The 13,174-nt window shown below is 26.9% G+C and overlaps 2 protein-coding genes across 3 annotated transcripts in view; one reads left to right on the top strand and one right to left on the bottom strand.

Moving 5' to 3' along the window:
* Positions 1 to 13,174, top strand: part of LOC112692841 (D(4) dopamine receptor-like) — a 144,517-nt gene that overhangs the window by 25,950 nt on the left and 105,393 nt on the right. For both annotated transcript variants that reach the window (XM_025567655.1, XM_025567654.1), the window contains exon 2: positions 12,187 to 12,307. In XM_025567655.1, coding sequence (XP_025423440.1) covers positions 12,280 to 12,307 — 28 coding nt within the window. In that variant the 5' untranslated portion in view covers positions 12,187 to 12,279. The remainder of the gene's footprint in view (positions 1 to 12,186; positions 12,308 to 13,174) is intronic.
* On the bottom strand, positions 10,578 to 11,702 carry LOC112692867 (craniofacial development protein 2-like). The gene is made up of 2 exons (XM_025567681.1): positions 11,698 to 11,702; positions 10,578 to 11,604 (listed from the first exon to the last, which is right to left on the bottom strand). The coding sequence occupies exons 1-2, from the start codon at positions 11,700 to 11,702 to the stop codon at positions 10,578 to 10,580; spliced, it is 1,032 nt and encodes a 343-aa protein (XP_025423466.1).

The raw sequence follows: 13,174 nt of genomic DNA, 5'->3' as shown, positions 1-13,174 counted from the left end.
CTAATTCAACTTTGGTATTACTCTATTTCAGTCGTTGTAATATATATAGTGAAATTATTCTTGCTAAAACTAATAATTATTAATTATACCACTAGCTTGAATCATTTGGTAGCTTGTTTGCAATGGTATTTTCAAGTATACATAATTTGTGTTTAATTTACCGTTTATAACTAGTATAGTGATATTTTCAATAAAGTTGTACAGCTTATAAAGCTTATTTATATTACACTTATCTATCAAATGGCATAGATAATTTTTGTTGGTTCTACATTTTGGCTTTTTTAACAGCATAAGTATTTTTCTTATGTGCCTATATACATAATTTGATATATTCATATTTGAGTCATATATTTTTAAATTGATTGATATAGAATACGCACTTTATAATGATTAACATTTTTATCTATCTTTACATATTTAGACTTGAAAGGTTTTATTTTTATGAGTTAGTCCATTTAAAAGTTAAAATTTAATTAATTTTTGTATTTCATTGATTTTTTTTTTTATTGACATTTTATTAATAAAGTATTTATTATGTTGATATTTTTCAAAAAGATTTGATACTCTTAAAATAAAAACCTTTGTTATTGAAATATCGTTTTATATTTTTATTTTTATTTCGCCTATAATAATGTAATTATCAGTATATTTTACTACATCACGTGTTTGATCGTTTTGTTGTGATTTCATTCTAAGGTGTTGTCTAAAATGTATAAAATTATCTTTTATGTTATGTTTTGTATCAATAGAATATTTTATATATAAAGATAAAATATATAATGTTTATAAAGTTGATATAAAGTATTACAGTAATAGTATAATTACAAATAAATAAAGTAATAAAGTTACAAATAAATAAATTATATTATAAAGTTTCGTTTTTGGAATTTTAACCATTCGTGAAACTTCATCTATTTTTTACCATATTTTTTAATTACGAACTAAAATATCATGTAATTTTAAATGAATTTTGTTGATATGATATTTTAACAAATTGCTCTTTTAATTCGTATATATTTAGTTTTTGTTTTAGATTATATGGTTAATTTTTAAAGAAATGGTTCAACTATTTTGTTATTGTATAGATCAAGTCAATTAGTATATTCTACAAAAATCTTTAGCTAATAAATATGTATTGGAAAGAATTTTTATGGGTCCCATTAAAAACTGGCTAACGGTAAAGTAAACATATGTATACAACATGTGTTGGTAGTTCAAAGTAAAATATTTATTATTTATATAAAAATCAAAGAACTGGTAAAGATAAATAACATAGATAATAAGGAAGAACCCGGATTTTGACCATTATGGATAAGATATGGGTTTAAAGAAATTTAGGTTACCATTAAATATGTAAGATCTGGAAAAATAAAATAAAATCAGAATAATCGAATATGTATAACGACAGGAAAAATAATTAAATAAAATAATTTATTTTATATTAATGTACTTAAGAGTTTATTTAATAAATTAATTTTTTTAAATATTATCATAGTTGTAACTAAATGCAAAAATAAATTTATAAGAAAGAATATGGCAAAAAGAATTTCTGAAATATAATTACTATTAATTTTTCGCAAAATAGTATATTACAAGATGCCAGGAAAGGTGTAATTGAGAATTCACAGTAATTTAAAATCGAAATATATAAATTATTTGAATTACTAATTGTAGAGAGGGTACATGCCCACAAAACCTTTTTTTACAGGAGATACATAAATCTATCTAGGCAAGACTTAGGAAAGAAATAGGTTTAAAAATGAGTACATTGCCTTAATAATCACTTTTCTAAATGTTTTAATAGATTAGTCCCATTTTTACATAAAATATGTATTTAAAGCAGATAAATATAAATAAGTAAAAAACTAAATTTCGCAAAAAGTGGACATGTTCCTTTTCTGCAATTAGTCATTCATTTAGCTAAATGATAAGTCGATTAGGTAAATTATAATTTAATAAAAAAATTATTTGAAAAATTGTCTATGATCAAATAATATAGTAATTACAGCTAGAGATTATAAATATTTATGTAAAATGTTATACATTTGATAAGCCATATTCATAACACTTAACTAGTTTCTTAATAATTAAGAATTAATTAATAATATAACAGATAATTATTATCTATTATTTTGGGTATAAATTGTACATCTAATATTAATTATCTATTTTTATATTATTTTGTAGAAAATAAAAATTGAGGCACACTAAGACAAAATATTATTTTTATTTTCATTTCTCTATCAAATATTTGGACGTGAATCACCTAGAAATCAGAAACAAAAAAAAAAAAGGAAAAAAAGAAAAGATTATAAAAATAATTTTCTTGAATACATTTTATTGTTTCTCTAATCGTATGTTTTAATACACTTATATTTTAGGAACGGTTTTACTATCTGACAACAATCAAATAAGAGTTTGTCTTTTTCTCGTCGGTTTCGATCTTCTGTTGTCGTCTGAGTTGAAAGAACGAATAATCAGTGGCCATGAACTCTAAATGATCAATCCTATTGTGCAGCTGTATTAGCATTGTTCAGATTTGTGAATTTATATACGTGAACTGGAATACGAACTAGCTGTTTGAAATACTCCCTTCCACAACTCATCGAGGAGAGGGTGAATATTTCACCAGTCTGGTGTGTGGACTTTGATAGGGAAAACCCGTCAGACAGACATTCACCGCTGATGGGAGGGACGAGGATATAACATTTTACGATACAACTCTTTTCTGATGTTGAAATCTGATTCGTTAGTTTTATTGTTATTCTCGGTGGCATGTTAACACTTGTTTTTTATCGTTAGCTCAGTTCCCAGTCTACTCGACTAAAATGAACGTTGATTTTGCAGTTTAATTTTTATTTTTTATTTTTTATTTTTATCTCAATTGTTGTACTATCATTAATATTTATTTTTTGTACGATATTATTCCGTTGTTATCGTCGTAGTATACTTCGTAATACGTATATTTTTTGTGAAAATGCATTCAGCACAATAAAATGTTAAGTATTTATGTGAATCATCTTATGCGGCGGGTAGACCGGTTGTTGACACGGCGATCCCTCTCTCCCTTACTCTTGGGTGAATTTATGAGGGGGGGGACAACGTAGCGATAACCTCCCCCACTTAGGCTCTTAAATTGCTCAAATTAGGTCAAATCTTCATTGTATTTCATATATATCACTTATAAATATTCCTATTCGCTCCCTCCCTCCAACAAATTTCAAATCCACTCATGTCCTCACTGCGTTATCAATTTGCGAGCTATAGTATTTTTATCACAGGGTGACGAATGAAAATGATGGTGTCTTAAATGCACGGAGCAAAACTCATTCGATCCATATGTTTTTGGAGAATTTATTCTAACTAAAATTTAACATTGCCTGTGATTTCGACAGTTACACTATGACGCTGCGTCGATGGCATTAGTAGCACAACGTTATTGATTCATACAATTTTATTACGTTTTGTTATTAGTTTCTTACATTTTTTTTTTATAGTTTTTTATAGGTTCTTAAACAACTAAAAAAAATAAATAAATAATAATAATGTTAATTCAAATGTGCCATCAATAAACACTTTTTTAATTTTAATTAAAAATTCTAAATTTGATTTACATGTAAACATTACTATACCATTAATAGAATCATTTAAAAATAAAAAAGGTTCATTTTCGTTTGTAATACAGTCAATAACATTCAATGCTGAATGGACAGTAAAATATTCGTTGGCAATTTTGGTAGTTATTCACTTCGAGCTCGATTAAATTATTTTTTATATAGCGAATTAATTGTTAATGTACTTTTAACACTGATATCTATACTTTCTTTTAAATGCCGATGCATTAGTTAAGCTGATTTTTCATATAACACTTGTATACCTTTTTGCATAAGAGAATTACTTACAATTTGTCGATTTATAACTGCTTCAGATATCGTGGTATCCAGATACCACGTGCATCGTGGTTGAGGTCAGTATTACTCCGTTAAGTAAAATATCATTTTCGTTAATTTTTAAATATGCTGTACATGTTTTAATGGTACATTTCCTACGTTGAATATTATTAACTATACATTTATGAAAACAGAACTTATATTTGTCAATTATTTTCAAATGTTTTTGTTTTTCACTAATAATATTTTTCACTTTCAACTTAAAACTTAAGAATTATCACAGCTCACGTAGGTATACGAAGCACTCTGGAGAATCCCAGAAATAAAATAAAACTCTACTACCTAACAATTATATAGTGGGATGTAATTTCTGTATACTTTTTTTACGGGATGCAACTAAGGTGCCCCGAATTCAGTACCTATAAGAGTAGTCATGATATAATATGTTATAAATAGTTCTAAATTTGTACATTACGGGTATAACATTTAACCTAACCTAACAGTCACGAAAACTAAAAGAAACAATTAAATAAAATTAAGAATTGATTGTCTATGGTTTAAATAGGTCTAGCTTATCAAAATAAAAACTATTAAATTATATCAGATTCAAACGTATACGTTTCTGACGCGTAATTTTTAATTTTTTTAATTTTGACATTCAGTTAATATACATTTTTTTGAAAAAAATCTAAATATTTTGTTTTTATTAATGTCATATTTTTTGATTTTTTCATATTTATTTCTTTTAAAAATCATCTTTTCATGCATATTTTCTATACAAAATAGTTTTGATGTTTTCCAACTGCCAGGCGTCTCGCAACAGCTTATTATTATTTTTTTTATAACAAAATTGACATTTAATTTTCGAATGGATTTAAATATCTATAATTCTGTTAGTACATTTAAATCATAATTTATCCCTTTGAATTAATTTCCTATACTGAGCTCAAACTTTTGTATGATTACATTTCAATAACAATTTAATATCTTTTAAAATCAATACTTTTTTACTAACTATCTCTGAATATCTCATTCATAATAAATATTTATTATTTAGATATTATTAATGGACATAAATTTGCTAATTTTAAATATTTATTAAGTTTTAATTGTTGTACTATTCCATTGGATACAATTTTTTTATTAAATAAATATAATTTTCTATAATATCATTGTAATAATCGAAACATAAGTTATGGAATAATAAACCTTAATTTGTTTTTTATTGTAGTTTCAGGCAAAAAAAATTATTGTAGGATTTTTTTTTTTAATATCGTTTTTCTAGTTTGTTTTTCTTGTTTTGTAGCGAAATGTTTTCTATGCAGAGCATAAAGTTTTGTGTGAATGATACAGTAAATTTTTGATTCATTGCTATAAATTACTTTCTAATCAGTTAAGTCGTAGGTTTCTGTTTGCTTTGTTTTTCTGTCACAGGTGTAGCTATCGAAATGGTTTTTATTTTTTTCTATTCTACCTTATGTTTAGTTTAACATTAAATTAATTTTTAATTCTATGATTAAATAAGAACTAACGTTAGGTCAGTGCCATAGCTACATAGGAAAGAGCCCTGAAGCAGTGAGTAAACTAGATTCCCTAACTAGTATTATTTTTATATGAAAATTCAAAGTATACACATCATATTGTTTTTCTTTAATTTAAATATTTATTATGAAACGATAAAAGACAATAATTTATCGTTATTAATAGATATAAAATATAATGAGAAAATCGAATTTATTACTATAAAAAACATTTTACATATTGCGTGAATTATACTACTTTAATATTGATTGTAAATGGAATAAACACGTGGAAATTTATTGGTAAATACATCAATATTTTAAATTATTTTAAGTAAGTATAGCTTGAAAAATGTTCAAATCCTTTGCTCTGATGGCCCTGGTTACTGCCTCACTTTGTCTTAAGGTAAGCTACGTTACTACGTTAGGTTATTTATACGTTTACATTTATGTAGTACTTTTGTATAGTTTGTACTATTTTTATTATTAGGTTTACTTTTGTTTTTTTTTTAAAGAACATACGTGACAATTAGGATCTTGTTACGTTATTTGAGTTATAACCTTCGAATGTATATATGTATGTTGTCTCATTGGATTTCGTGACTGATCATTTTAACTTATAAAAGTTTGGAATAAAATTTAGTAGTTTTCTATAGCAAAACTAATGTATAAGTTTTCCAAACAAATAATAAATAGTTTATAATTAATAATTTAATATACATTTAGTATACTTTTCTTTTATATAGTATTTTCTTAACATTTATTGATAAACTGAAGTTTTTCTAAAAATTTAATTTTCTATAATGTGATATTATAGTGAAAATTGCATTAATACATTATATACATTATATTATATCGTAATCTTATGATTAAACATTTAAAAATATATATTATATATTACAAAATAAATATTAGATGGACAGAATTAAATTTAAAGAAAAATAATATTTGTATTCACTTGGTAATTAGTTTGTTTTGAATTAAAATGATTCAATAATAAGCAAAGAAGTGGTTTTTGATTTTTATAAAAATAAATACTTTGATTTTTACTTGAAAAAAAAAATGTAATTCTTTTCGTTGAATAGTTGAGGATAACATGAGGGTGTACTAACTTAATTTGTCTTGAAAAAGTTTTAATAACTAGCAATCCAGAATTATTAATAAATAATATCTAAATCATATAAACTAATTAGTTAACTAATTACTTAAAGTTTTTTTTTTTTTTAGTCTTTTAGATATTCTGAGTTATTAAAAATTGTGTTTAATAATTATTTTACTAATATTATAGTAATAATTATATTACTTTGAATATAATTATTCAGATATAAGTTATAACACCAGATTAATGGTTATAGAATTGTTTTTTAGAATTATAATCGAAAACAATTTCTTAACAATCTTAGTTGTTTATTTTTAAATGATTAATTAATCATTCTACAGATCTAAGTTTGCTAAATGAAAACATATCATATAAAATTAACAACTACCTATATAACAACTTGATTTTTATTAGCACATTTAGTTATTTCGGTTTTCTTTCATTTAAAACTTAATTTACTTATTGTGTTTTCTTATACGTAGCATAAGACACTATTCTGCTAGTTTTAAGTTTCTAAATAAGTAGGTACACTTTTTTGAAAAACATTTTTCGATTAGAATTTGAAATAATTAGTATTTTATTATTTTGTATTTAATTTTAGATTTTTTTTTTTACAATATTTTAGATATAAAGTAATGTTACTAAATACCATAAAACATAATATTTGTAATTAACATAATATTAATTATCTTTTTACATGAGTCTTTATTAACCTGGGCGGGGAGTTGAACACATTTCTGTAGCATACAAGCAATCATCATGTAGTACATTAATTATTTTTATTAATAAAAATAAAAAGTAATAGTCATTACGCATTATGATTGTACAGTTAATTTGTAAAGTATACAAAAAAAGTCATCAAATTTTTAAATTTATGAGAGGGCGTGAGATTTTAAAAAATCTTTAAGGGGAACCTTGTGTATATCTACTAAAGATATTTTCAAGATTTTGACTCAAGCTCTAAATAAAAATTAAATACATTTTTTATATATATTTTATAGTCTTTATATGGTTTTAATTTTGTCGATTATGATAACATGTTAACAGTGAAAATAAAGTTAGAAATGATTTATCAGTATAATCCCCTATTGGTTTTTAGTTTTTTATAAAGTTATTTTGTAACTTTATTAAATATTATTGGAAAATTCAAGAAAATTTCTTGAATAAAAAACCATCAACATTAAAATTTTAATCTGTACATAAAACTTTTAATGTACCTACTACTATTACTTGAGAAACATGTATTTTATTTTAAAGTTTTTTTAACTGAAGGTCAACTGAATTTGGTATTATACAATAACCATACTGTTAAACTGAGTGATATTTTATTTAATTAAACTTTTTTTTTTTTTTAAATTAAATTTAATCGTTAAAAATCTTAGCTTAATGTAAGTAAATCTATTGAAAAGTTATAGAATCTACAAACTTTCTAAAGTCGCATATTGAATAGTTTGTTGAGGTAATCTGTTTGAGTGTGTTTCAACCCTTTGTTTACAATTGTTTTGATCTTCTTAGTTTTATTGTTCCGGTAATTAGAAATGTGATTAATATATTTGTCGGTATTGTAATTTAAATAAGACGAGTATTTCTACGATGCTTGTATGTTGAAAATTACATGTCAATCGGTTGATATAACGTTAATAAGTTTTACAGCATTATTATCCAAATAAAACCATTGCAACTCTATATTATTTGTTATACAATGAATTTTTTTCTTTTGTTGCATGCTATTGTAAAGAAGCTCAATCAAATTTGTAATTTTACTCGGTCAATATATTCACGTAGTACGTACATAAAATGTTAATAAAATTGTCCAAAATTATCGAATATTTTTCCTGTAAACATTCATCATGTACGGAACAATTTATAAGATTTATTTTAAACGTTAAAATTACATAGTTAAGTTTACATAAAAGTTCATCATTATTACTTACTATTAAATTACACTCATTTAGTTATAATTTAAACGACCTTATGGTAAACAGATTTCAATTCATCCATTCTTTTTTCGTACTATATACCTATTTTTTTATTTGCTTTTCTTGTCAAGATAATAATTGAGTATAATTGAACGTATATATATTATATATATTTATTTTTTATTTATATTGTTATATATGTTTTATATCTTCTTCTTATTCTTCTTCTTGTCTGTAATCGACCATTAAGATCATACATTCAAACATATATCTTGCCATTTCACTCTATCCAACGCTAAGACCTTCCAATCGGCACTTGGGTCTGTCACTTGTACGTCCTTCCTGACTTGGTCTTCCCATCTTAGTCGAGGTCGTCCCACAGGTCTCTTTCCTTGGGGAGTCCCACATTGAACCATTCGAATTAGAGTTCCTTCCTTTCTCCATGCATGTCCTGCCCATTGGAGTCTCTTTTTTTTAATTTCTCTAATTATATCAGACATTTGGTACAACTGTTTGAGCTCCTCGTTTTTTCGAATTCTCCATTCCCCTGTGGTCTCATCTATACACGGTCCGAAGATTCGTCTTAATATTTTTCTTTCGAATATCAGCAGTCTGTTTTGATCTGATTTCCGTAATGTCCATACTTCACAACCATACATTACCACTGGACGGATGAGGGTGCGATACAATTGTATCTTGAGGTTCATCGATATCGTCCTCGTCTTTAACAAATTACTTAGACCGTAGTAACACTTATTACCGGATTGGAGTCTTGCTTTTATTTCATTAAGTTCATCGTTTTTTTGTGTCATTGTCGATCCCAGATATTTGAACTCCTGCACTCTCTGAAACTTGTACTGCCCGACTTCTAAAAATGGGTGATCATGATCCGCGAGCTCTCTTCTCTGTACGATCATGTATTCAGTTTTTTCAGCATTTATTTCTAAACCTATTCTTTTTGCCGTGTCTAATAGTTTTCCCGCTTGCTCCCTGAGATTTTCCTTATTTTCCGCAAGTAACACTATGTCGTCCGCGTAGGCCAATACTCCTATTATGCAATCTCCCAATCGTACTCCGTTTTCTTCAATCCGACTCTCCCTGATGACCTTTTCTAACGCTATATTAAATAGTATGGGTTACATAGCGTCCCCTTGTCTCAAACCAGTCGATACTGGTATCCCTTGTGATACAATATTGCCCACTTTAATTTTGATTTCCGTGTGTAGGATGTTTGCTTTTATCAGATTAATTAATTTCTGGGGCAATTTGAACTGTCTTAGTACATTCAACAGAGATTCTCTATGTATGCAATCATAGGCCTTCTTGAAGTCAATAAACAGTACATGTACTTCCCTGTCAAACTCCCACATTTTTTGGAAAATTTGTTTCAAAATAAATATCTGATCTGTGATAGATCTATTTTGTCTAAACCCTGCTTGATAATCTCCTAAAATATCTTCTGCCCACGGCTTAATTCTGTCTAATATACATTTGGATAGCACTTTATAGGTAACATTTAATAGAGCGATACCTCTATAATTATCACACAACTGCTTATCTCCCTTTTTGTGTATAGGATATATCAGCGCTGTTTGCCATTCCTCCGGAATCACTTCTTTTTCCCAAACTTCTTTTATTAGCCCGGACACATATTCAAGCAAGCCATTTCCCATACTTTTAAGTAACTCTCCCGGGATACCATCTTCTCCGGATGCCTTATGGTTCTTTAAGTTTCTTATTTATTCTTGAATTTCCTCCTTACTCGGTGCTAGGCAAATTGTATTATTAGTTTCCATATTCTCAAATTGGAATAAACTATCTGGTGTATTACAGTTCAACAGCTGCTTGAAATAGTTCGCCCATTTATTTGCTATCTCTTCTTTAGATGTGATAAGCGTTCCATCATCATTTTTGAGAAATTTCTCCGGCTGCTTATATTTCTTACTTAAGAAATTAACCTTTTTATATAGGTCTCTTGTATTGTGACTAGTAAAATTCTATTCTGCCTCCTTAAGTATGTTTTGTAAATATTTTCTTTTTTCACATCTTAATATGTTACTCGCTTCCCGTTGTCTCATTTTGAATCTTTCTAATTTCTCCACACTATCAGTGTCGGACAACCATATATTTCTAGCATTCCTTCTTCTTTCTATGGCTTCTTCGCAAATATCATTAAACCAGGTTTTTTCTTAGTTTTTTGTTTCCCTATTGTTTTTTCTGCTTCTTCTTGAATAAGTTGTTTTACCGTTTTCCACCTTTGTTCCACTTCTCTGCCTGACTCACTTGCAATCATCCTTCTTAACTTTTCCTCTATACCTTTTTGAAAATTCTCAACTACCACTGGATAGTTAAGGTTCGCGATGTCATACCGCCTCGTAGCTCCTCCTCTCCTTATTTCTTGTCTTCTTTTTAACTTCACTCGTAGTCTACCTGCCACAAGAAAATGATCCGAATCGCTGTCGGCTCCACGTACGGTTTTTACATCCATAATACTGTTATTAAATCTTTCATTCACCAGTACATGGTCTATTTGATCTACATGTCGTCCATCTGGTGACCTCCATATACCTTTGTGTATGTTCTTATGAGGGAACATGGTACTTTTAACCCTTAGATTTCTTCCCGTTGCCAAGTCAATAAGTCTGCACCCATTATCATTCGATAACTGGTGTAGACTATGCCCTCCTATTATCGGCTTAAAACATTCTTCACGTCCGATTTTTGCGTTAAAATCTCCTAATATGATTTGTACACAGCCTCTTGGTATCTCACACAGTGTATTGTCTAACAACGAGTAGAAATCATCTTTTTCATTATCATCTTTGTCCTCTGTAGGAGCATGCACATTTACGAAGACTACTCCAAACCATTTTGTATCCAGTGTCAAGATCGTTAATCTAGGGTTTATAACTTTAAAACTTTTTACAGCTGTTAGTAGCTTGTTGTTTACCGCGAATCCACTTCCAGCTTGTCTTCTTCCGTCACAAGCACCAAAAAACAGCGTTGTATTACTTATTTGCATTGAACCCGTATCTTGCCACCTCATTTCCTGTAGTGCCACTACTCCTAACTTGTATCTTTCTATCTCTTTAACTACTGTTCCTACTGCTCCAGGTTTGAATAAATTGCGTACATTCCAGGTTCCAAAACGTAATGCCGATTTCCAATTTTCCAGTCTAAAGTCCTTTGATCCACAATTCCGAGGCAAATTTATGTTTGATTCCTGAACATGGGATTTTTACAGGATAGGTTGTTAGCCTATCGCCAACTCCATTATACCCATGGAGAGGGTAGCTCGGGGCCCCAGGTTCGCTAAACCCGTAGTACTAATTGCTTAGTACCCCCCTGAGGTAATATGTTTTATATTGTTTTATTAATTTTATTTCTTATTTTTAACTGAATTTCTAATTAGTAAAATAAAATAGATACTCAACATGCTTATGTTTTTGAATTCATATATTAGTATCCATATTTAATGAGTCTAAGTTATTTATTTATTTATTTTTTTTTTGATAATTAGGGATTTTATTTTAACAAGCAATTTTGTTTTTGTGTAATTTAACGTTCATAATAAAAAGTAAACCGTATTTTGTTTAATTAAAATATGAAATATAATATAAAAAAAATAATGGAAAATATATGTTTACTCAGAAAAAATAAGTTAAAATTATTATAAGTACAGTTAAACATTTATATTTGTATTAAATGACATATATGTATAAATGTATATATTTTGAATATTGTTTTTTCTTATATAGGTACAATTTGAGTTCATGTAGAGGGTATCATCGATGCAGGATTTCGAGTAGTAAAAATGCCGAGTATCATACATTGGCCGTGGATGATTCATTATGCACGTTGACCAGGACTGGTACAATGGTAAGGTCATAAGAGTATGAAATATTTTGTTAAGAAAAAATGTATCGAAATGATTGATCAAATTATATTTTTGGGTTGTGTGCTTGTAAAGTCTTATCGGCTTAAATTCATTTTCAGGTGGTTTAATTCATATAAATATTTTTAAGGATTTAATAAATGCTGTGATTTGATACCGAGTTTAAAATAAATTTTTAAAATAATTTTGAAGTTTACTTATCGATAGAATAAAAAAAATTGAAAATAATGATGGTAATAGGAAAAATGCATAAATATTTGATTTGACCGAGAAGACTTAGTATCTTTTTTTTCAATACTTTGTAATTAGTAAAAGTAATAAGATATATTAAAATAAATTAGTAATAATTTATATTATTAAAATATATTAGTAATAAGTAGATTTAATAAATTAGTGAAATTGTTTTATTCTGTTGATGATTTTTAACGATGTTTAATGGATACGTAAGTAAATAAATGCACCACATAGAAAACTTAGACATTTTTGAATTAGTTCAATACCGATGAGTGTTCAATTCGACTTTCTTTATTGTTGATTTATAACAAAAAATATTTTTGAACTGAAAATTAAAAGTATAAGTAAGACTATGTAGTTGATTGATTTTCTATGAGCGACTCTTTGATATCAGATGAAATATGAGCTGTTTATAGTGATATACTTATTAACTACTGGTTCTTTAGATTTTTATTTTTGTTTTTTATGTCATGAGAGGTTATACCATTACTTTTTGAGGTATCAATTAATTAATCAATAAGATTATTTTAAAAAATAAACTTAAACCGCATTTTAAAAGGATGTTATTTTATAATAATAATAATAATAATAATAATAATAATAATAATAATAATAAT

Source organism: Sipha flava, unplaced genomic scaffold, assembly GCF_003268045.1.
Source record: "Sipha flava isolate LNK unplaced genomic scaffold, YSA_version1 77_pilon_pilon, whole genome shotgun sequence".
Taxonomy (NCBI): Eukaryota; Metazoa; Arthropoda; class Insecta; order Hemiptera; family Aphididae; genus Sipha; species Sipha flava.
This window is presented reverse-complemented; position numbering and strand designations above follow the sequence as displayed.